The 24,246-nt window shown below is 51.7% G+C and overlaps 1 protein-coding gene across 1 annotated transcript in view; it reads right to left on the reverse strand.

Annotated features, from left to right (window-relative positions):
* Positions 1-24,246, reverse strand: part of LOC118383088 (slit homolog 3 protein-like) — a 225,863-nt gene that overhangs the window by 21,745 nt on the left and 179,872 nt on the right. The window contains exons 18-28 of the mRNA XM_052507337.1: positions 22,912-23,055; positions 17,270-17,433; positions 14,280-14,412; positions 11,636-11,704; positions 11,275-11,346; positions 11,014-11,085; positions 6,185-6,256; positions 5,418-5,581; positions 3,468-3,592; positions 2,206-2,303; positions 806-945 (exon numbers count right to left, since the gene is read on the reverse strand). Coding sequence (XP_052363297.1) covers positions 806-945; positions 2,206-2,303; positions 3,468-3,592; positions 5,418-5,581; positions 6,185-6,256; positions 11,014-11,085; positions 11,275-11,346; positions 11,636-11,704; positions 14,280-14,412; positions 17,270-17,433; positions 22,912-23,055 — 1,253 coding nt within the window. The remainder of the gene's footprint in view (positions 1-805; positions 946-2,205; positions 2,304-3,467; positions 3,593-5,417; positions 5,582-6,184; positions 6,257-11,013; positions 11,086-11,274; positions 11,347-11,635; positions 11,705-14,279; positions 14,413-17,269; positions 17,434-22,911; positions 23,056-24,246) is intronic.

Below are 24,246 nucleotides of genomic sequence, written 5' to 3' on the forward strand. Positions count from 1 at the left end.
TGCTGGATGTCTCTCTACTGCCAGCCTCTAGCCTCATTGCCCCATACAGGCACTCTGTGTTCTTTGCTCTGGTCCCAGGGGAGGCTGGGACTGGGACGGACACGGCACGGCGAGGCCTACAATTAGGCGTGCAGCGTTAATGACAGGGTCGATGTGCGTTGGAGCAGCTGCACAGATCAGCGCCCTCCCTCCCCTGTGACGCCTGAGTCAGGCAGGCGATGGCGGGGGATGGCCCATGATGCCCGCCCGGGGAGCTGCCCTCCTCGCCTGCCTGCCGTGTGCACTGCAGAGAGAGAGAGGCCACAGCCTGGCAGAGAGACAGTGGGAAAACGTCTCTCCGTCTCACTCACCAGAACTGGCTGCCTGCACTCGGAATTGCACTGTCAGCGATTGGGCAGAACTCACTGGACTGTGCAGGCAGGCCCCCCGCCCCCCCAAGGGATTCCTACCCCCTCTTTGCCTCTTTGCTCCAACGTGACTGCAATGTCATCTCCAAAGAGCAGTTTCAGGTCAATGCGGAATAAACAGTCCATTATAGGCTAGCGGAAAAAATTACTCTTTGGTTGATTTGATAAATAACTAAATGACTCACAATTGCTTTAAATGCAATTTCAGAGCAGAGCAGAGCAGTCTATGTTTTAAGCAGACTTTTATCTTGATGTGGTTGACTCGTTTAAAAAATAAAAGTGTATTAGAATGTATTAGAGAAGCACAACAAGTGGATGAGAAGCCAATGTATGCTCATGGTGTGGCTCGTCTCCACAGAGTAGTGTTCAGTGGGTGTGTGTGTGTGTGTGTCCAGTACCTGTGTAGTTGGGGGGGCAGACGCAGGTGTAGTTGTTGATGCCATCCACACAGGTGGAGTTGTTCTCACAGTCATTGTCCTCACAGTCATCTGGGTTCACCTCACACTGTAGACCCTCGTAGCCAGGTGGACACGCACAGCTGCCGAGGGGAGGGGAGAGGAGAGAGAGACGATAGGGGGCACAGTTAGATAGTTTGCTCGAGAATAGAGTGCCATTTCAGACACAGCCAGAGTCACAGAACCATACTGGGTACACCCTCTCTACCCTCCACACTGAGTCGGGGAAGCGTACTGGGTTTCTTTCCACTTGTCAAATCCACTCTCCAGATGCCCTCTGCTCTTTGTCTCTGGCCCCTCTATTAGTGACTAATGCCCTTTGAAAGCCTAAGACCTGGTATAAAACCTGCACTTTAATGGGAATAACAACAAAGGTAGAACTCCAGTGGCATTTGAAAATGTAATCAGGTCTGTCTGTGGATTCAATAATTTCAATTAGACGTGGGTTCCTGTTTGATCCTACGTGGAAGGGCATTCATCAAGCTATACCTAAATGTCATGTCTGGAATTGGTAGACCGATTGAGACCGTACCCTTTGACTCAGGCACCACTGGCTCTGAATCTCGCTTGCATTCTCTCTCTCTCTCTCTCTCTCTCTCTCTCTCTCTCTCTCTCTCTCTCTCTCTCTCTCTCTCTCTCTCTCTCTCTCTCTCTCTCTCTCTCTCTCTCTCTCTCTCTCTCTCTCTCTCTCTCTCTCTCTCTCTCTCGGTGACGCCTCTCTCTCGTGGGCTCTCTGGCTGGGGACAAGGCTGGCATCATGGGTGCGCGTGGGCGGGTGGCTGGGGACAAGGCTGGCATCATGGGTGCGCCGCGTCAGGCGAGTGGGCAGAGGAGGGTGAGAGAAGTGTTACTGAGCTGTGGCGGGCGTTACCGGTGAGACGGGTAGCTTCATCAAGCGCCTGTCTTCCTCTGAAGGCCAGCGGCTGCTGGTTGAAAAGAAAGAAGTAGAAAAAAAATGCAGAGGAGAGGAGCGCCTTTGATTTCTTTAAGCAGTTCTCCAGAGGGACTGGCTGGATCACTGAGGTGTGTCATTAATGAGGCAGAGAGCTGGGGTAAACCTGGGGTCGGGCGGTTGGTTGGCGTTTAAAGAGGCCAAACAGTGGAAGACGGAAGAGAGAAGAGAGTGACAGTCATCTGCCTCCAGCTCTACAGAGCCATGGGATCTCACGGTGTCACTCACACACTGAAACACCACTGCTGACTGCCCGCTACTCCTCTGGCTGGACCCACTAGACAGGAAATAGGGTCCCTTTTGGAGCGTAGAGAGGGAAGTGTGGGCCCAGTATGGTTCCATGACTGCATGTCGGTAGGGTAGTGATGGTAGAGTGGTCATCGGTGTGTACCTGAACTGTTCCACTTGGCTTGGCATCAGGTGGCAGGTCCCTCCGCTGGCACAGGGGAAACTGATGCAGGCGTTGATGGCTATCTCACAGTTCTGACCCTGGGAGGGAGGGAGGGAGGGAGGGAGGGAGGGAGGGAGGGAGGTGTTAGACTGTCTATCACTGTGTATGTGTGTGTGTAGTGGTAGTGTTACAGTATAGTGCCATGTGCCATTCAAGACCCTTAAGTCCACAGTCACATACAGCGTAGGAAGAGACAGTTTGCGTCCCAAATGGCACCCCATTTCCTACATAGGGCACTACTTTAAACCAGAGCCCTACGAACCCTGGTTAAAAGTAGCACACTATAGAGGGAATTGTAGCTATATCATGAAGCCGTATCCTTTCCACACGCAACCGCCATGCATGTCCCTCAGAGACACTGGCTCCCTGTTTGAATTTGAAACCACCGCCATGCATGTCCCTCAGAGACACTGGCTCCCTGTTTGAATTTGAAACCACCGCCACCGTGAGACGGCCCCACCACCATGCATGTTTGACCACCGCCATTTCCCTCAGCATGTTTTTTTTTGGGGACACTGGCTGTTCATTCTCTTTTCCTCTTCTTCTCTCTCTCTCGCTCAGCTTCTCATTCTCCTTACACATTTTAATTCATTTATGCCGAGTGGAGGCCGACAGAAAACAACATGCACGCACAAACACACACACACACACACACACACACACACACACACACACACACACACACACACACACACACACACACACACACACACACACACACACACACACACACACACACACACACACACACACACACACACACACACACACACACACACACGCAAACATTAAGATTTGAATTAAAAAGCGAGGCCAGGGGCTTTGTCCCTGTAGAGGGCTCGAGGTTAAGTTTGTATCTGTGTCTGTGGAGCAGGACACTGACAGGAATCCCATAACCAAACAAAAGGCTAATGATTAGACAAACCAACAGCACACAACACAGTGGGGACATTAAAACACACACACACCCGCCAGGTACACAGGCACGCACACACCCATCTGCTGGATATTTGAACGCTATTTTACCCTTGGGCGGATTTGTGAGTTTTTCCAGACGACAGCCTTTTACCAGTTATTGTAACCCTCCCCTCAATACTTACACCCAAACCAACTGTTGCATTTCTCCAGGTCGTGGTTGTGTGTGTGTGTGTGTGTGTGTGTGTGTGTGTGTGTGGGGTGTGTGTGGGGGGCTGTGTACTCACTTTGTAGCCAATGGGACAGGTGCAGTGGTAGGAGCCACTAACGTCGCTGGCACATGTGCCATTGTTCAGACAGGGGCCGGCAAGACAGGGAGCACACTTTGCCATCAGATTTAGATCCACTGGACCTAAGAGAGAGAGGGGGGGGGGGAAGGGAGAGAAAAATAGAGAGGGTGAGATATGGGGAGAGAAAAGAGAGAGAGAGAGAGGGGGTGGAGGGAAAGGGAGAGAAAAATAAGAGAGGGTGAGATATGGGGAGAGAGAGAGAGAGAGAGAGAGAGAGAGAGAGAGAGAGAGAGAGAGAGAGAGAGAGAGAGAGAGAGAGAGAGAGAGAGAGAGGGAGGGACTTAGAGAGAGGCAGACACCAACAGATAGGGAGATAGAGAGGGAGATAGAGAGGGAGATAGAGAGAGATGAAGAGGGAGTCAAAGAAAAACATAGAGGGGGACAGGGGGAGAGAGGGAGAGGGTGATTGAGAGAAAGAGAGAGGACAAGAGTGACAAAGAGCGAGTGAGATATTAAAGAAGAAAGATTGAGAGAGTGAGTCACACGATGCGATTCCACTCACTCTTTCTCTCCGCACTATTTTGGCATGCGTGGTTACAGAGGGCAGAAATATGTGGCAGCTGGGTTCACTCCCCTTTAGAGGAGACGGAGAGAGGGAGAGAAGGGGAGAGGAAAGGAGAGGGTGAGAGGGGAGAGGGAGAGAAGGGGGGAGGAAAGGTGGCGGTAAGAGGGGAGAGGGAGAGAAGGGGGGCAGAAGAGGGGAGAGAAGGGGGAGAGAGAAGGGGGGAGGTGGCAGAGGGGAGAGAAGGGGGAAGGAAAGGTGGCGTGTAGAGGAGTCAAGAGCAGAGAGGGGAGAAGGGGGAGGAAAGGTGAGGTAAGAGGAGAGGGAGAGAGGGAGGAAGAAAGGTGACAAAGAGGGAGTGAGAGAAGGAAAGAAAGGTGGCGGTAAGATTGGGAGAGTGAGTCACACGGGGAGGAAAGGTCCACTAAGAGGGGAGAGGAGACTAGGGAGGAAGAAAGGTGGCGTGAGTTACAGAGAGAAGGGGGGAGAAAGGTGGCAGTAAGAGAGGAGAGTGAGAGAAGGGGGGAGGAAAGGTGGCGGTAGAGGAGAGGGAGAGAAGGAGAGAAAGGGAGAGAGAAAGGAGAGAAGGTGAGAAAGGGGAGAGGGAGAGAGGGAGAGAAGGGAGGAAGAAAGGTGGCGGTAAGAGGGGAGAGGAGAGAAGGGAGGAGGAAAGGTGGCGGTAAGAGGGGAGAGGGAGAGAAGGGAGGAAGAAAGGTGGCGGTAAGAGGGGAGAGGGAGAGAAGGGGGGAGGAAAGGTGGCGGTAAGAGGGGAGAGTGAGAGAAGGGAGGAAGAAAGGTGGCGGTAAGAGGGGAGAGTGAGAGAAGGGGGGAGGAAAGGTGGCGGTAAGAGGGGAGAGTGAGAGAAGGGAGGAAGAAAGGTGGCGGTAAGAGGGGAGAGGGAGAGAAGGGGGAAGAAAGGTGGCGGTAAGAGGGGAGAGGGAGAGAAGGGAGGAAGAAAGGTGGCGGTAAGAGGGGAGAGTGAGAGAAGGGAGGAAGAAAGGTGGCGGTAAGAGGGGAGAGTGAGAGAAGGGGGGAGGAAAGGTGGCAGTAAGAGAGGAGAGTGAGAGAAGGGGGGAGGAAAGGTGGCGGTAAGAGGGGAGAGGGAGAGAAGGGAGGAAGAAAGGAGAGGATGAGAGGGGAGAGGGAGAGAAGGGAGGAAGAAAGGAGGGGGTGAGAGGGGAACGGCTGAGTGGGGGAGAAGGAGGAGGAGAGGCAGGGGAGGAGGGGGAAGGAGGAGAGGGACGAGGAGATGCAGGGGGAGAGGAGAGGGAGGGGTACAGGAAGAGGAGAAGTAGGGGAGCGAAGTGAGGAGGAGAAACGCGAGCAGCAGACGGAGGAGGTGAGAGGATGGAGCTGTGACAGCCAGTGTTGATAATGCGTCTCACCTTTGCACTGGAAGCGGTTGAGGGGCGTGGTGAGCAGCAGGCGGTCAGCCATGTCAGGTGGTCCAGTACAGCGGGCGATGCCAGGCTCCTTGAAGCCAGCCTTCACCCACTGGGACAGCCAGCGCAGGTCACAGTTACAATACAGGGGGTTGGCACCCAAAGCCCTGGGAAACAGCGAGATATAGGAGTTATGCATCTAGTGGTCACATTTGGAAGTGCAAGAGTATATGGTGCAGGCAGGCATGTGTACATGCAGACAGTCTGTAAACACGCACTGGTCTGACGTGTACATAACCAGTAGCACAAAGACAATTCATACATTTAAAAAAGAAAAAAAGTTTGCCTTGAACTTTCATTGCCTTTAATAAAACAGAGGATCTTCGTTCATGTCTAGTATCCCATATTTTTTGGGTTAAACTTCTTCCGTCTCTCAAGTCTCTTTCAGTGCAGAACACCCAAACTACAGAATTGCTACTTAAAACAAGAGGCAGGAACCAGAGAGAAAGTAACAGAGGAGCCACGGTGATGTATGCCTCTTCGTGGTTATAAAATGGCTTCCTGTGGGGCCCACGCTGTTCTCTTGGCGCTCCCAACACAACACTGCTCTCCTGTGTGTGTGTGTGTGTGTGTGTGTGTGTGTGTGTGTGTGTGTGTGTGTGTGTGTGTGTGTGTGTGTGTGTGTGTGTGTGTGTGTGTGTGTGTCGTGTGTGTGTGTGTGTGTGACTATATTACTATTGGGTAAGACCACACACTACTATCACACTCACAGATGAGACAGAGATGTCAAATGGTTGAAGGCTCCCTCTGGTATAGTTGAAAGGTCATTTCCGTGGAGAGTCCTGAAAGAGATTGAAAACAAGAAGAGCGTCAGCGACGGGGGTGATGGCTGATGGACATCAAGCCCTCTCATTGTTTCTCCACACCCGGAGGGTCCCCAGGCTCCAGACCTTTAGCATGTTGCTAACCCTTTCAAGGCCCTGCCGTGTGAATGCAGTGGGCAGTGGTGGTGTGTCTGCCTCTGTCTGGGTTCACATTCCATTAGCCGTCTCACACACACACACACACACAGTAGACACATAATACACACGCACGCACCACACTTACACCCCCCCCTCCACACCCACACTGCGTGGCGTGCCAACTCTGTGAAGTGATTTCCCTGTCCCGCAAGCCCCAGGGCCCCAGCCGCCACCCACAGGCCTGCCACAGTCAGAGGGGATCCAGGGGGCCAGACAGCAATAGAACCCACCAACCCACCGACACACAGGACAGACAGTCCTACGCCTTTCAGCCTCTGCCAGATGCACCCCAGGGAGATTCTGGGTAATGAACGAGTGACAATGATGGCTGCCTGGCAACTGGTGACTAGGTAGGCCAGAGTAAAGAGAGAGAGAGGGAGAGGGAGAGAGCAGGAGAGGGAGAGAGAAAGAGAGAGGGAGATAGAGAGAGAGCGGGAGCGAGAGTGAGCGGGAGAGAGAGAGAGAGCGGGAGAGGGAGAGAGAGAGAGAAAGGGAGAGAGAGAGTGAGCGGGAGAGAGAGGGAGAGAGAGAGAGTGAGCGGGAGAGAGAGAGCGAGAGAGAGAGTGAGAGGGAGAGAGCAGGAAAGGGAGAGGGAGAGAGAGGGAGAGTGAGCGGGAGAGAGAGAGAGAGGGAGATAGCGGGAGAGAGAGAGAGAGAGGGAGAGAGCGGGAGAGAGAGAGCGGGAGAGAGAGAGAGTGAGGGAGAGAGCGGGAGAGGGAGAGAGAGTGAGCGGGAGAGAGAGGAGAGGGGGAGAGAGAGAGGGGAGAGAGAGAGAGAGGGAGAGAGAGATAGAGAGAGCGAGCGAGGAGGAGAGAGAGAGAGCAGGAAAGGAGAGGGAGAGAGAGGAGAGTGAGCGGGAGAGAGAGAGAGGGAGAGGGAGAGAGAGAGAGAGAGCGGGAGAGAGAGAGCGGGAGAGAGAGAGAGCGGGAGAGAGAGAGAGAGAGGGAGATAGAGAGCAGGAAAGGGAGAGAGAGAGAGCGGGAGAGGGAGAGGAGCGGGAGAGAGAGAGGGAGAGAGCGGGAGAGGGAGAGAGAGCGGGAGAGAGAGAGCGGGAGAGGGAGAGGGAGAGGAGCGGGAGAGAGAGAGGAGAGACAGAGAGAGAGACAGAAGAGAGAGAGCAGAAGAGAGAGAGAGGGAGAGAGAGAGAGAGAGAGAGAGAGAGAGAGAGAGAGAGAGAGAGATTACTCCTGGAGGCAAATCCCTTCTAATAGAGCCAGAGATTGGGACTGGTGCTGGACTACACTGTATAGACTGACTGCTGGGAAGAATCCAGATCAGGTTAGCAGGGAACTGGAGCTATTATACAGGAAATATATGAGGATTGGTCTCTGCTCTCTCTCTTTCTCTGCCCCCTTTCTTTCTCTCTGTCTCTTTTTTCTCTCTCACTCTCTCTATCTCTCTCTCTCTCCCACCCTCTCTCTTTCGCTCCATCCCTATATCTATGAACTGGGGGGCCTGATGGCCCTGTGGGGCTCTCCTTGCCCAGGCCCTGACGTGTACCTGCAGACTGTTGTGTTCCAACAGTCACCTCCTGGCCCAAGTTAATAAGCAGTGTTTTCAGCTCCATCTTAACAGCCCAGAGGAAGCAATAGAGAAGAAGAAAGAGCGTTTAGCTTCTGTTTTCTATGTTTTATTTATTTGGAGTTGTTTTGGAGCCGGGGGAGGAGGGGAAGATGGATGACAGGGAGGCAGGGAGGCAGGGGGCCCATTTATCACACTGCACACTGGGCGGAGGGGAGGAGGAATGGGGGAAGAAGAGAAGCAGAGGTGAAGAAGAGGGAGACAAAAGGGAGAGGAGAGGATAGGAGAGAGGGAAGAGGAGGGGGAGACGAGAGGAAAGGGCATGGAGAGAGGGAGAGGAGAGGAGAATGAGAGGCAGAGGAAAGGGGGAAGAGGGGCAGAGGAAAGGGGGAAGAGAGGCAGAGGAAAGGGGGAAGAGAGGCAGAGGAAAGGGGGGGAAGAGGGGCAGAGGGGCAGAGGAAAGGGGGAAGAGAGGCAGAGGAAAGGGGGAAGAGAGGCAGAGGAAAGGGGGAAGAGGGCAGAGGAAAGGGGGAAGAGAGGCAGAGGAAAGGGGGAAGAGAGGCAGAGAAAGGGGGAAGAGAGGCAGATGAAAGGGGGAAGAAGAGAGGCAGAGGAAAGGGGGAAGAGAGGCAGAGAAAGGGGGAAGAGAGGCAGAGGAAAGGGGGAAGAGAGAGGGCAGAGGAAAGGGGGAAGAGAGGCAGATGAAAGGGGGAAGAGAGGCAGAGGAAAGGGGGAAGAGAGGCAGAGGAAAGGGGGGAAGAGAGGCAGAGGAAAGGGGGAAGAGAGGCAGATGAAAGGGGGAAGAGAGGCAGATGAAAGGGGGAAGAGAGGCAGAGGAAAGGGGGAAGAGAGGCAGATGAAAGGGGGAAGAGAGAGGAAAGGGCATGGAGAGAGGGAGGAGAATGAGAGGCAGAGGAAAGGGGGGAAGAGAGGCAGAGGAAAGGGGGAAGAGAGGCAGATGAAAGGGGGAAGAGAGGCAGAGGAAAGGGGGAAGAGAGGCAGAGGAAAGGGGGAAGAGAGGCAGATGAAAGGGGGAAGAGAGGCAGAGGAAAGGGGGAAGAGAGGCAGAGGAAAGGGGGGAAGAGGGCAGAGGAAAGGGGGGAAGAGAGGCAGATGAAAGGGGGAAGAGAGGCAGATGAAAGGGGGAAGAGAGGCAGAGGAAAGGGGGAAGAGAGGCAGAGAAAGGGGGAAGAGAGGCAGAGGAAAGGGGGAAGAGAGGCAGATGAAAGGGGGAAGAGAGGCAGAGGAAAGGGGGAAGAGAGGCAGAGGAAAGGGGGAAGAGAGGCAGAGGAAAGGGGGAAGAGAGGCAGATGAAAGGGGAGAGAGGCAGAGGAAAGGGGAAGAGAGGCAGAGGAAAGGGGGAAGAGAGGCAGAGGAAAGGGGGAAGAAGGCAGAGGAAAGGGGGAAGAGAGGCAGAGGAAAGGGGGAAGAGAGGCAGAGGAAAGGGGGGGAAGAGGGGCAGAGGAAAGGGGGAAGAGAGGCAGAGGAAATGGGGGAAGAGAGGCAGAGGAAAGGGGGAAGAGAGGCAGAGGAAAGGGGGAAGAGAGGCAGAGGAAAGGGGGAAGAGAGGCAGAGGAAAGGGGAGAAGAGGGGCAGAGGGAAGGGGGGAAGAGAGGCAGAGGGAAGGGGGAAGAGAGGCAGAGGGGCAGAGGAAAGGGGGAAGAGAGGCAGAGGAAAGGGGGAAGAGGGGCAGAGGGGCAGAGGAAAGGGGGAAGAGAGGCAGAGGAAAGGGGGGAAGAGAGGCAGAGGAAAGGGGGGAAGAGAGGCAGAGGAAAGGGGGAAGAGAGGCAGAGGAAAGGGGGAAGAGAGGCAGAGGAAAGGGGGAAGAGAGGCAGAGGAAAGGGGGAAGAGAGGCAGAGGAAAGGGGGAAGAGAGGCAGAGGAAAGGGGGAAGAGAGGCAGAGGAAAGGGGGAAGAGAGGCAGAGGAAAGGGGGAAGAGAGGCAGAGGAAAGGGGGAAGAGGGGCAGAGGAAAGGGGGAAGAGAGGCAGAGGAAAGGGGGAAGAGGGCAGAGGAAAGGGGGAAGAGGGGCAGAGGAAAGGGGGAAGAGAGGCAGAGGAAAGGGGGGAAGAGAGGCAGAGGAAAGGGGGAAGAGAGGCAGAGGAAAGGGGGGAAGAGAGGCAGAGGAAAGAGGGAAAGGGGGAAGAGAGGCAGAGGGGCAGAGGAAAGGGGGAAGAGAGGCAGAGGAAAGGGGGGAAGAGGGGCAGAGGAAAGGGGGAAGAGAGGCAGAGGAAAGGGGGAAGAGAGGCAGAGGAAAGGGGGAAGAGAGGCAGAGGAAAGGGGGAAGAGAGGCAGAGGAAAGGGGGAAGAGAGGCAGATGAGAAGAGGGCAGAGGAAAGGGGGAAGAGAGGCAGAGGAAAGGGGGAAGAGAGGCAGATGAAAGGGGGAAGAGAGGCAGAGGAAAGGGGGGAAGAGAGGCAGAGGAAAGGGGGAAGAGAGGGCAGAGGGGCAGAGGAAAGGGGGAAGAGAGGCAGAGGAAATAGGGGAAGAGAGGCAGAGGAAAGGGGGAAGAGAGGCAGAGGAAAGGGGGAAGAGGGGCAGAGGAAAGGGTAAAGAGAGAGCAGAGGAAAGGGGGAAGAGAGGCAGAGGAAAGGGGGGAAGAGAGGCAGAGGAAAGGGGGAAGAGAGGCAGAGGAAAGGGGGGAAGAGAGGCAGAGGAAAGGGGGGAAGAGGGGCAGAGGAAAGGGGGAAGAGAGGCAGAGGAAAGGGGGAAGAGAGGCAGAGGAAAGGGGGAAGAGAGGCAGAGGAAAGGGGGAAGAGAGGCAGAGGAAAGGGGGGAAGAGAGGCAGAGGAAAGGGGGAAGAGAGGCAGAGGAAAGGGGGAAGAGAGGCAGAGGAAAGGGGGAAGAGAGGCAGAGGAAAGGGGGGAAGAGAGGCAGAGGAAAGGGGGAAGAGAGGCAGAGGAAAGGGGGTAGAGAGGCAGAGGAAATGGGGAAGAGAGGCAGAGGAAAGGGGGAAGAGAGGCAGAGGAAAGGGGGAAGAGAGGCAGAGGAAAGGGGGAAGAGAGGCAGAGGAAAGGGGGAAGACAGTAGAGAGGAGAAAGGAAGGAGTAACACTTACAGGAGACGCAGAGATTTAAGGCCATCAAATGCGTGTACTTGGATACAGCGAATCTGGTTGTAACTCAGGATCCTGTCATTCAAAAGAGAGGAGACAGTTATAATTCAAACGGATGGGAACATAACACAGTGTGTGTGTGTGTGTGTGTGTATATATATGTGAGTGTGTTTTATACGACTATAAAAGTGACTAAGGCCACTGTGTCCAGCCCGGTGTGGCCAGACAGCCGGTCGGCCGTGGCGCATCGTCATGGTAACTCACAGAGTGGCAAGCTGAGTCATGTTGCTGAAGGTCATGGAGGCCACAGTGCTGATGCTGTTGTTGCTTAAGTCTCTGTGATACCAAACACACAACAGGACGCAAGGTCACTTCAGGGAAGAACCAGAGCTGACAAACACCTTTAAAGTCCACAGAGACAACACAGAACTGTCTCGCCTTGACACAAACCCCAAATGGTCAGTTTCAATGTTTCAGTAAATAATACACAATATCCTCTGCTGCAAAATATCTCAATACAATTGAGATTGTTTTGGCATTGTTAACATTATGCAGGACCTATGACCAGCGAGGAATATACAATGATTTAACTTGTGATTTGACTTGGAATAGACACGATACATACACAAGAGACAGTTGCTTAAGTGTGGACAGTTCTTTGGGGATGGACATCAGAAGGTTCCCTTCCATGTATCTGAAATGAGGAGGGAGGTGAAGGCATTAGATCCTGGGGTTATATCAAACACGCAGACATACACTCCACCACTTCAAAATCACCCCAATCACTATAAATCCCTTGGTTATGTCCTGATTCATGGAAGAGCATATTTATGGAACAGCTCATCCACAAAGGAATGATGTAGCATCAGGTACACAGCGAATCAATAGATAATCAGGACTATGCCAGGGCTGGAGGAAGGAGGCCTTTCCTGTAATGGGTAGGGAGAGTGTGTGGAGGTGAGAGTGCCTGTAGGGGTGTGTATGGATGAGAGTGTGTGTAGGGTGTGTATAGATGAGTGTGTGTAGGGGTGTGTGTTGGTGAGAGTGTGTGTATGGGTAAGAGTGCGTGTATGGGTGTGTATGGATGAGAGTGTGTGTAGGGGTGTGTATTGGTGAGAGTGTGTGTAGGGGTGTGTATTGGTGCGAGTGTGTGTATGGGTAAGAGTGCGTGTATGGGTAAGCTGTGTTTTTGGGTAAGAGTGTGTGTAGGGTGTGTATTGGTGTGTATTGGTGAGAGTGTGTGTTGGGGTGTGTATTGGTGAGAGTGTGTGTATGGGTAAGAGTGTGTGTATGGGTAAGCTGTATTTATGGGTAAGAGTGTGTGTAGGGGTGTGTATTGGTGAGAGTGTGTGTTGGGGTGTGTATTGGTGCGAGTGTGTGTATGGGTAAGAGTGTGTGTATGGGTAAGCTGTGTTTATGGGTAAGAGTGTGTGTAGGGGTGTGTATTGGTGAGAGTGTGTGTTGGGGTGTGTATTGGTGCGAGTGTGTGTATGGGTAAGAGTGTGTGTAGGGGTGTGTATTGGTGAGAGTGTGTGTTGGGGTGTGTATTGGTGCGAGTGTGTGTATGGGTAAGAGTGTGTGTAGGGGTGTGTATTGGTGAGAGTGTGTGTTGGGGTGTGTATTGGTGAGAGTGTGTGTTGGGGTAAGTATTGGTGAGAGTGTGTGTAGGGGGGTGTATTGGTGTGAGTGTGTGTAGGGATGTGTATTGCTCAAAGTGTGTTTAGGGGTGTGTATTGGTGAGACTGTGTGTAGGGGTGTGTATTGCTCAAAGTGTGTTTAGGGGTGTGTATTGGTGAGACTGTGTGTAGGGGTGTGTATTGGTGAGAGTGTGTGTAGGGATGTGTATTGCTCAAAGTGTGTTTAGGGGTGTGTATTGGGTGAGACTGTGTGGGGGTGTGTATTGGAGAGAGTGTGTAGGGGGTGTATTGGTGAGAGTGTGTGTATGGGTAAGCTGTGTTCTTCAAGAGAGAGAGAGAGAGAGAGAGAGTGAGATAGAGAGAGAGAGAGAGAGGGTAGGTAGAGAGAGAGAGAGCGAGAGATAGAGATAGAGAGAGAGAGAGAGAGAGAGAGGGTAGGTAGAGAGAGAGAGAGCGAGAGAGATAGAGATAGAGAGAGAGAGAGAGGGGGGAGGTAGAGAGAGAGAGAGAGAGAGAGAGAGATAGGTAGACAGAGAGAGAGGTGGTAGGTAGAGAGAGCGAGAGAGAGGGTAGGTAGAGAGAGAGAGAGCGAGAGAGAGAGGGTAGGTAGAGAGAGAGAGAGAGAGGGTAGGTAGAGAGAGAGAGAGCGAGAGAGAGAGAGAGGGAAGGTAGAGAGAGAGAGGGTAGGTAGAGAGAGAGAGAGCGAGAGAGAGGGTAGGGAGAGGGAGAGAGGGTCTAATAGTCTGTCGGAGGAGGAACAGCAGATGTGTTAGCTGTCAGGGGCCCCGACTGGCTCTCATAGACCCTGTTACTGCTTCGCAACACCGTTTGTCTTTTCTCCTCCCTCTCTCCTTTCCCCGGCCATCGCTCTATCTATCATCTCCCTCTCTTTACTCCTCCACCATCTCTCTCACTTTCTCTCGCTCTCCTTTTCTCCCTCGCTCATCTTTCTCCACTATCTCTCTCTCTTTATGCCTCCACCACCTCTCTCTTTCCCTCTCGCTCTTTCACTCTCTCTCTCCACCCCACTCTCCATCCCTCCACTTCGTCCTCTAAGGTGTGATGGTAAAGTGGCCAGGCAGTGTGGTGTTAATGCAGCAGTCTGTCAGTGGCTGTGTGTGCCCTTTTCCGTCTCCCAGAACACTGAGCCGTTTGGTGATGACGAATTCCCCCTGTATCCCCCGACGGCATGCCTCCCTGACCTTCAACTATGGAGCTACCCCGCCTCACCCGGCCTCCTGGCAGACACAGCATCCCTCTCAACCGACGGGTTAAACATCTGTTCCATCTATTTCTGACATGAAACTATTGAATTGTCCTTCTGAAACATGTTTGATTTCAGCCCCGAGGATGACCTATACTCTGGATAATAGTGAGGAACGCCAGACCCAGGCGTGTGTGTGTTAGAGGTGGTGTGTGTATGTTAGAGAGAGAGAAAGGTATATATGGTGTGTGTGTGTGTGTGTGTGTGTGTGTGTGTGTGTGTGTGTGTGTGTGTGTGTGTGTGTGTGTGTGTGTGTGTGTGTGTGTGTGTGTATTGTGTGTGTGTATGTGTGTGTGTGTGTGTGTGTGTGTGTGTGTGTGTGTGTGTGTGTGTGTGTGTGTGTGTGTGTGTGTGCGCATGGGACTCACAGCTCAGTGGTGTCCTTGGGGATGCCTTTGGGCAGAGTGCGCAGCCCCCGGTTACTGCAGCGCACCACTGTGTCTGAGCATGTGCACGACTCTGGGCAGCGAGACACCGGAAAACACACATTCTCCTCAGTGCCTGCAGAGAGGGAGAGAGAGAGAGAGAGGGAGAGAGAGAGAGAGAGAGAGAGAGAGAGAGAGAGAGGGAGAGAGAGAGAGGGAGAGAGAGAGAGAGGAGAGAGAGAGAGGGAGAGAGAGAGAGAGAGAAATGAGGAGAGAGAGAGAGGGAAATGAGGGAGAGAGAGAGAGGGAGAGAGAGAGAGGGAAATGAGGGAGAGAAAGGGGGTGGAGGGAGAGAGAGGGAAAGAGAGAGCGAGAGGGGAGGGAGACAGAGAGAGTAAATAAGACTAAGTCAGATGGGTGACTCCACTTACTCTCAGCACTATTTTAAGAGCCGTCCCATTCACATTAGAGGAGTAGCTCGAGAGGGGAGGGTGGAAATGGTTTGTGATAGACATCTCACAACCCGGCAACACTGCCAGAATTTACTCGGCCCCTTTGAAAGTAGAACTCTATAAATGAAGCCCAAAGTGGAGGGGGAATCTGATAATTGCGCCACCACTTCCCAAATCTCTCCCCCAGCTGCCTTGCCTGGCGGGTCGAAATTCAACCATTATTACAGTAAACATTTAATCATAATAAGAGATGCAGAAAAACAGGAGTTAAAGATCAGCCACATAATATTGTTCTTGGCCTGAGTCTCCCTCCCTCCCTGCTTCCCTCCCTCCCCTCCCTGCTTCCCTCCCTCCCCTCCCCTCCCCTTTAATCTAAGGCATGAGAGATGATATCTGCAAAGGCTTGAATTGCACCCAAGATGAAAAAGAAACAGGGAATTAAGACACTAATGGAAGGTAATGAAGTCTGAGGTCTGCTCCAACAATAACACACACAGCACTGCCTGGGTCTGGGACTGGGACTGGGACTGGGTCTGGGTCTGGGACTGGGTCTGGGACTGGGGCTTGGCTGCTGCTGCCTGCCCGCCTAGAGAGGCCTCGGGTCTGGATGGGACAGAGGGAGAGAGGGATGGAGCTAGTCTAGTCGTAATCGCTGACTCACTTTTACACGTTGTTGATTGGGGGGGGGGGGATGTCAAATCTCCCCCAAAATAATATTGTACCTTCATTGAGCTACACCTTAAGTGTAATTGAAGTTACTGTCGTGTAAAAATGGAAGGAGTGAGTCAGTGTGTGTCATCGTAGCTGCAGCTATGTGGACCTTGAGGTGAAGGGATACAGAGTGCACTAAACCCTCCGCCCGCTCCCTCTTGTTAAGCATGTACCTTTCAGGGCTAAATGAAACCATACAATGGTCAGTCTGTGGCCTGCTATAGCTATCTGAACAAATAAAGCTAGAGAAACCCCATGCAAGGAACTTCATGGCTACAACTCGACTGTCTGGGTTAGGGACTTACAGTATATAGACTGTACATCACCATTACAACTTACAATTGGATTGACTATACGAGAACATTTTTGGAGCGAATCCCTACAGTCCTTAAGAGTTGAAGTGCTATTTTCCCAAGACCCCGGAGCATTTGACAAGAGGCACACAGAGAGAGAGAGAGAGGGTCCCAGGCTCAGCCAGACGCCACAATTCAATTCTTTCTGGAGTTAAACTTTACAGCCACAGTTCAGTTTCAATGGTGTTTCTTTTCACTGGTTGCCCTTTCTCTCAACAGGTCACAAATCTTTGTGATGGCTACCTGTGGAATTTTAGGCCAGGTATGGGAGTTTTTCAAAATCTAGGGCATATGTTTTCGAATGGAATTTTATTTGTGTCCTGGTGATCTGGGGAAATATGTCTCATTACAGGCCACATCCTTGGTCTGAGAGCACCAGATCTGCAGCAAACAGCAGACATTTGACGGATTCTCTAGCAGGAGGCTATGCTCACTGAGTTTACATAGTCAAAGCTTCCTCTCTGGGGCTCTGCATCCTCTGTGTAGGGCTCCTCTAGTTTGAAGAAATCTGTTTTTTTGCTCTTAACCGCAATGTTTAAGTAATTATCTTTTTGTTTGTCATGATTTTCTAATGTCATATGTTGTCCCTCTCAGACCCTCATGACCAGTTTGCTCTCTTTTCCAAAGCATCTCCTGTTTGTGATGGCTTTGTTATGGGAATTAAGGTGTGCAGGGTGAATCTGGTCTCTCTCTGGTTTTTGATAATTAGTGGGTTAATATGGCAGTCTAATCTCTCTCTCTCTCTCTCTTATTTCTCTCTCTTTCTCTCTACACGGAGGATCTCTCTCTCTTCTCTCTCTCTCTCTCTCTCTCTCTCTCTCTCTTTGTCCTCAAATGACCGGGCAATGACCGCGTCCTCATAAAACCCACACTGACGTGAGATAATGCGGTCGCCTACGACTACTGTTCCATTTTGCCTCATAGTTTCTACTCCCTATCCCTGCTCAGACACATACTGGAGTTAATAACTATGTGGGTGGACAGTGTGTGTGCGTGTGTGTGTGTGTGTGTGTGTGTGTGCTTGTGTCCCACATGCTGCCGTATACTACAGAAGCTCAGAGACATGGAGGTGAGGGGGTTGAGTAGACTCTGAACTCAGGGTCTTGGGCCTATAGCTAGTAACAGGTGGAAGCAGCAGATTCCGCGGTGCGTTTTACGCAGCCAGTGGGATTTCATGGGAAGTAGGTATGAACGGCTTATAGATGGATGTAGATGGGTAGGCGTGACAATAGCTGAGACAGATCTAGAGCAACTCCTGCTAGAAGTCATGGCAAAGCCTGGTGTCATAAGACCCTTTACAAAGTGCCTCGGGCCAGAAAACAGAGGTGCAGTTCAATGCTAGTGATGGAAGGTTAAATGGATGGGGTGTGGAAGAAACAGGGCCAGGCTTGTGAGAGACATAGAAGGTGTGTGTGTGCGCGCGCATGTGGGGTGTATGTGGCGTGCATGCAGGCACCCATTTATGTGTGCACCATACCGTCGCAGGTAAAGTCAGGGTTAGCCACATCCTGGATGGGGATCTCCTTGAGGAAGGCAGGTTTCTGGCAGCGAGGGTTCCCACTCACAACCCTGGTCTTCTTTAGCCACAGACCCAGCCAGGCCAGGTGGCAGTCACACACATAGGGGTTGGACAGCAGGTTACTGAGGGGAGAGAGAGAGAGAAAAAGAGAGAGAGAGCGATAGATAGATAGATAGATAGATAGATAGATAGATAGATAGAAAATGTGACAGTCAGACTCACTTGGGTTTCAGCTTTGTAACCTTTGACAGCCAACGTACAAGACCAGTGTAGACTAGACTAGGTGAGCTGATCACTGAAGGGGACAATACACACTGAGTCGTCTCGTGACCTGTATTTGACCTGGGAAATGGTGGGAAGAAATTATACCTAGCATTGAGCTGCCATTAGTGGTGTTTAACTTTTCACCCTCGAGTGAGTCCCACTTTAAGCACCCGTAGACACAGTGACAGATAGTAAGAGCAGAGTCGAATGTGCCTCCAGGGATGACTCACTCAAGTCCAGATGGGAAGCGGTTCAGTGTGTGTCCCTGTGTGTGTGTAGGACTGTAATGTGGGGCCGGTAGTGACTGGAAGGCTAACCCAGCCCACAGTTTAAAAGGGATAAGCTGGGCAGGCCTTTCTTTTTTGAGAACAGAAGAGCTGAGGCGACTCCTGTGCTATCAAAGCCCACAGTGTAGGATTTATAGGATGTTGACCTTACAATGCACCGTCATCCACCTCACCGCAGAGATTTGGGTCGTTCCACGAAATGGATACCTATTGATTCCCTTTGATATGTTAAGTGGAAATCGACCAATATTGAATTGAAAAGCCTGTTACATGTATATTGAATGAATTGCACTAATACAGACCACATGGAGATTTCAATGAATGCGAAGTGCCAAAATGCAGCGTTTTGACATGTCCCTCCGTCGAGCCCCGTGTCCCTTCTGGGAAGATTTCAACCCACTTGTTCCCAACATTTATCCAGGTTTCACCATCGTTTTAAAAAGGCCTAATTGTTTTGCTGCTTTAACAAAGTCCTTTCTGAATATTATTATTTATATGAACGCGATTAGTGATGAATTGACGTCTGTTCAAGGTCAACCCTGTTATTCAAACAATTTACCCCTTAAAAACGCTTTATCATTCCACCAAGTTGAATGATTGACAGCAGCTGACATCGTTCGGTTCCTCCGAACAGCGTGATGGAAAAGGAAGTTAGACCTCTCTCTCTTTTGGTCTATTTATACTTGTTTTATCAGCGTTTGACTGAGGTGGTCGAGCTCAACACGTCAAACCTGTTCGCTCAATTAATGTCAGGAGAAAATGTGATTTGATTTAACTTTCATTATGTGTGGGACATTATGTAAAATCCCCAATTTCATGAACACCATGTGGTCCCATGCTCCTTCACTACATATGGAGTAATGGCCGATCTTCACCTCAAACCTTCACTAAGTTTGATATGTGAGTGTATTTGTACAATGAGAAAATGTTGGATTTTTATCTCAAACATGCTTTTAAACAATAGTTAGACAGTGACATAAGTGTCAGTAACACGGTTGACAGACAGTGTGGTACAAGTGCAGATAAAATGCTTTTAGTTCATAGGACTGTAATGCCTGAGATGGGAAAATATGGTTTTCTGTAGGCGAAACAAATCTACCATGTTGATATTTGAAGGTATTTATTTTTTAGTTTGAAGTTTGCATGTCTAAAAGGCACCCCTTTCGTGGAATGACCCCTTTAACGCCATACGTTAAGTCACCCCCCCGCCATAGAGTTGGATTTGAATCATTACTTGTGTATCCCCCTGGTAATCAAAGTATTGTCATATGTATTTACTATGAGAGGAGAAAATAATGAGAAAATACATTTTCCATTGCTTTGTATCTCCAGGCAGGCAGATGCTTTTATAAAGCACAATAACACAAGTAACAGAAAAGTACAGAACAGTTTAAGCTAATATTTTTAATGAGACACAAAATGGCAAGTCAAAACATAAATAAAATAGAAGAAGCTATTTGTGTTGCGATAGTTCAGTTTCAGTTCCCCCCACAGAGTAACCTCTGTCCTGACTGTTGCCTTTACCCAACTGGTCCCACCCACCGGAAACACTTGCTGCCTCCCGGCTCTAATTTAGGCCTGAGAGAGGAGAAAAGAAGAGAGATCAGGAGGCCTCTCTGGCTCAGCCTGATTGACTGTTTCTCTGCTGCACTTGTACACTGGGATAACAGCTGGGCAAACACAGTGCTGTGCTGCTGCCTGGCCTGGCCTGGCCTGGTCTACGCAGTGCTGGTTCACAACCCAGACGGTATTTTTAGGCGGGCCGCACTGAAACGGATCCGGCTGTGTCAGCCGCAGGGTAATTAGAGAGCTGGCAGACCACAGCAGCGCTTTCACTCTCCTCTCCCTCCCTCTCCGTGAGAGTCAGGAGGGAGGTGGAGGGAGAGAGAGAGAGGGAAAGAGAGGGAGAGAGAGAGAGAGAGAGAGAGAGAGAGAGAGAGAGAGAGAGAGAGAGAGAGAGAGAGAGAGAGAGAGAGAGAGAGAGAGAGAGAGAGAGGGAGAGAGAGAGAGAGAGAGAGAGAGAGAGAGAGAGAGAGAGAGAGAGAGAGAGAGAGAGAGAGAGAGAGAGAGAGAGAGAGAGAGAGAGAGGGAAAGAGGGAGAGAGGCAGGGAGAGAGAGAGGGAAAGAGAGGGAGGGAGAGAGAGAGGGAAAGAGAGAGAGAGAGAGAGAGAGAGAGAGAGAGAGAGAGAGAGAGAGAGAGAGAGAGGAGGGAGAGAGAGAGGGAGGGAGAGAGAGAGGGAAAGAGAGGGAGGGAGAGAGAGAGGGAAAGAGAGGGAGGGAGAGAGAGAGGGAAAGAGAGGGAGGGAGAGAGCGGGAGGGAGGGACAGCGAGAGAAAGGGAGGAAGAGGGAGAGAGCGGGAGGGACAGCGAGAGAAAGGGAGGAAGAGGAAGAGGGAGAGAGCGAGAGCAGGAGGAAGGAGAGGGAGAAACCTCTGGCATTCTAAACATGAACATGAGTCCGTGTACGGGTTGCATGTGAGGTGCTGGTGGTGCACGTCCGGAAATGTCAGCCTCTAATCTTTTATTCATCTGATAAATGTTCAGTTATTAATACATCCTCTCCTGGGTGGCGATGGGTACGAGGCATAACACTCCCACAATGTCTTTTCAATAGCAGCATCTTCACACGTCAATACCGATCACATCTGACAGTCTCATCTCAGACATGACATAACTTCCTCGCTATCGACGAAAGTATTGCACCGTTTCAAATCATGTTCCACTGCAATGTGAGTCGATATTTGTAGAGCAGCCAAGAAGGACAATTCTCATGCTGTTGCTAGTTTTGGAAAGATACAACTATATTTTTTTTACGCTTCAGAGGGCGCGGGGGTGCATATAGCAGACTATGTGTAGCTTGATAGCAAGGGTCGAGAGACTGAGACAAAACGGAATTGTAATTACCCAGACCATCTGCAAGCACTATTCTAAAACCATAGAGAGCTGTAATTGCAGATAAAACACTGGATGTTGTCTGTCTCTCCAGACTGGGATGTGTCAGTCCTAGAGAGGACGGCGTGATCCCTCAGACGGTCAGGTGGTAGGAAGAGCGGCGGGAGAGGAGGAGGACGGCAGGTAGCCTAGCGGTTAAGAGCGCTTGGCCAGAAAAAACGGGAAGGGTCGCTGGTTCGAATCCAGAGCCGACTAGGTGAAATATCTGCCGGCGTTCCTTAAGCAAGGCACTTAACCCTAGTTGCTCTGGATAAATGTAAAAACAGTGTAAAATGAGGAGGCGGAACAGAGTATGGATAAGGTGGAAGACAGGTGGGGAGAGAAGGAGGGAGGGAGATGAGACTAACATGGAGAGGGTGGTGATCACACAGACAATCAGGTGGTGGATGGAGAGAGAGATGGAGAGAGGGATGGAGAGAGGGATGGAGAGAGGATGGAGATAGGGATGGAGAGAGAGATGGAGATAGGGATGGAGAGAGGGATGGAGAGAGGGATGGAGAGAGGGATGGAGAGAGGGATGGAGAGAGGGATGGAGAGAGGATGGAGAGAGAGATGGAGAGAGGGATGGAGAGAGGGATGGAGATAGAGATGGAGAGAGATGGATGGAGAGAGGGATGGAGAGAGGGATGGAGAGAGGATGGAGAGAGAGATGGAGAGAGGGATGGAGAGAGGGATGGAGATAGGGATGGAGATAGGGATGGAGAGAGGGATGGAGAGAGGGATGGAGAGAGGGATGGAGAGAGGGATGGAGATAGGGATGGAGAGAGGGATGGAGAGAGGGATGGAGATAGGGATGGAGAGGGATGGAGATGGAGAGAGGGATGGAGAGAGAGATGGAGAGAGGGATGGAGATAGGGATGGAGAGAGAGATGGAGAGAGGGATGGAGATAGGGATGGAGAGAGGAGATGGAGAGAGAGATGGAGGGATGGAGGGATGGAGAGAGGATGGAGAGAGAGATGGAGAGAGGGATGGAGAGAGGATGGAGAGAGGATGGAGAGAGGGATGGAGAGAGGGATGGAGAGAGGGATGGAGAGAGGGATGGAGAGAGAGATGGAGAGAGGGATGGAGAGAGGGATGGAGAGAGGGATGGAGATAGGGATGGAGAGAGGGATGGAGAGAGAGATGGAGAGAGAGATGGAGAGAGGGATGGAGAGAGAGATGGAGAGAGGGATGGAGAGAGAGATGGAGAGAGGGATGGAGAGAGGGATGGAGAGAGGGATGGAGAGAGAGATGGAGAGAGGGATGGAGAGAGGGATGGAGAGAGGGATGGAGAGAGAGATGGAGAGAGAGATGGAGAGAGAGATGGAGAGAGGGATGGAGAGAGGGATGGAGATAGGGATGGAGAGAGAGATGGAGAGAGGGATGGAGAGAGAGATGGAGAGAGGGATGGAGATAGGGATGGAGAGAGGGATGGAGAGAGGATGGAGAGAGGGATGGAGAGAGGGATGGAGAGAGAGATGGAGAGAGGGATGGAGATAGGGATGGAGATAGGGATGGAGGAGAGATGGAGAGAGGGATGGAGAGAGGGATGGAGAGAGATGGAGAGAGGGATGGAGAGAGGGATGGAGAGAGAGATGGAGAGAGGATGGAGAGAGGGATGGAGAGAGAGATGGAGAGAGAGGGATGGAGAGAGAGATGGAGAGAGGGATGGAGAGAGGATGGAGAGAGGATGGAGAGAGGGATGAGAGAGAGATGGAGAGAGGGATGGAGAGAGGGATGGAGAGAGGGATGGAGAGAGAGATGGAGAGAGAGATGGAGAGAGAGGATGGAGAGAGGGAGGGGATGGAGAGAGAGATGGATGGAGGAGGGATGGAGAGAGAGATGGAGAGAGGGATGGAGAGAGGGATGGAGAGAGGGATGGAGAGAGAGATGGATGGAGGGAGGGATGGAGAGAGAGATGGAGAGAGGGATGGAGAGGGAGATGGAGAGAGGAATGGAGAGAGGGATGGAGGGAGAGATGGAGGGAGAGATGGAGATAGGGATGGAGAGAGGGATGAGAGAGAGATGGAGAGAGGGATGAGAGAGAGATGGAGAGAGGGATGGAGAGAGAGATGGAGAGAGGGATGGAGAGAGGGATGGAGAGAGGGAAGGCTTACATGGTGGAGAGGGAGTGCAGCGTAGTGAAGGCTCCCGGGGCGATGGTGGAGATCCGGTTGTCGTAGAGGGACAGCAGACGTACAGAGCTCAGGCCTGTGAAAGTGGTGTTGTCCACACAGCCTATCTGGTTACTCCTCAGCATCCTGTTGTGGAGACACACACACACAGATTGAGAGCATGGTGAGATGGGGAACATAGGAACACTGTGGCACAGATGATCAGCAGAACTAGGAGTTTTTCCTGAATCCATGACCTGACTAGGTAAAACTACAAGCCCAAGTTCTACTGTAATCTCTTACAGCCTGTCTACTGAATGAGAGCTGCTCCTAAACAGCATTGAAGTGAGCTGCTGTGATGTGAGACTGTTAGACTGCAGTGTAGACAGGTGTTGAACATGCCTCCAGCTCTGGGGAGGTGTGGTTGGGGCCAACGGAGGCCCATATTCTCAACACATCCAGAGAAGCCCAGACCTAATCAGGGTCTGGTATAATCCAATGTTAGTGTGACTAGAAGTGTTTTGGCCCAGAAGGGGACTTTGATTTGGTCCGGGCAAGTGTACCGTGGCTTTGGGGACCCATGGAAGGGGAAGAGAGGGCGGGGGGTGGAAGGGGGAGCAAAAGTGCCCTGCCAGCACTCATTAGTGGTTTGGGGGGGTGAGAGCCAGAGGAGAGGTACGGCACAGAAGGCAAGCTCTGGGGACCATCCTGGGTCAACTGTCCACATCTGCTGCCTGGCAGAGGGCCTGTGTGGGGCAGATGCTGCCTGGCTGCCAGGGTTAGGTTAGGCAGCATGGCACGGCACTCCAACCCAGAGAGCGAGGAGGGGAGGGGGGATGCAGTGATGATGAAGTTGGGAAAGAAGAGGTAGGGGTGAGAAAGGAAGAGGAAAAAGCCCAGGGGAGGGAGGGAGTGAGTAGTGCACCCCGGCCAAAAACAATCAGGGCTTTCAAACTAAAGCCACTGGGAAGAAAACAGAAAAAAAAGAAACCGGGGGAAATGCAAACCAGAGCCTGTCTGTGATGAAAATGTGAAAGCAGCAAATTCAGCATTAGGCTCTGACAGGCAGGGATCTGAAACAGGCAAACTCAATTTGGGACCATGCTCCTGGGATTTAAAAGCCACTAAATTCAATATTGCAGGACCATGATCCATTCATTTGCGCCCATGCTCGGCTCTCTCGACGCCCCCCCCCCCCAAGTTTGCTTCATTAGGGCCAAAAGAGGCCCCCGCAGAAAGCCTTCCTGGCCATCAGTTCGGCTATAGAGCATGAATTGTTTGCTCTGTTTTGTGTCTAAATAAGGTGGCTATGACTGTGCATTTAATCTGGAGAGAGAG

Source organism: Oncorhynchus keta, chromosome 4 (genome assembly GCF_023373465.1).
Source record: "Oncorhynchus keta strain PuntledgeMale-10-30-2019 chromosome 4, Oket_V2, whole genome shotgun sequence".
In the NCBI taxonomy this organism is placed as follows: Eukaryota; Metazoa; Chordata; class Actinopteri; order Salmoniformes; family Salmonidae; genus Oncorhynchus; species Oncorhynchus keta.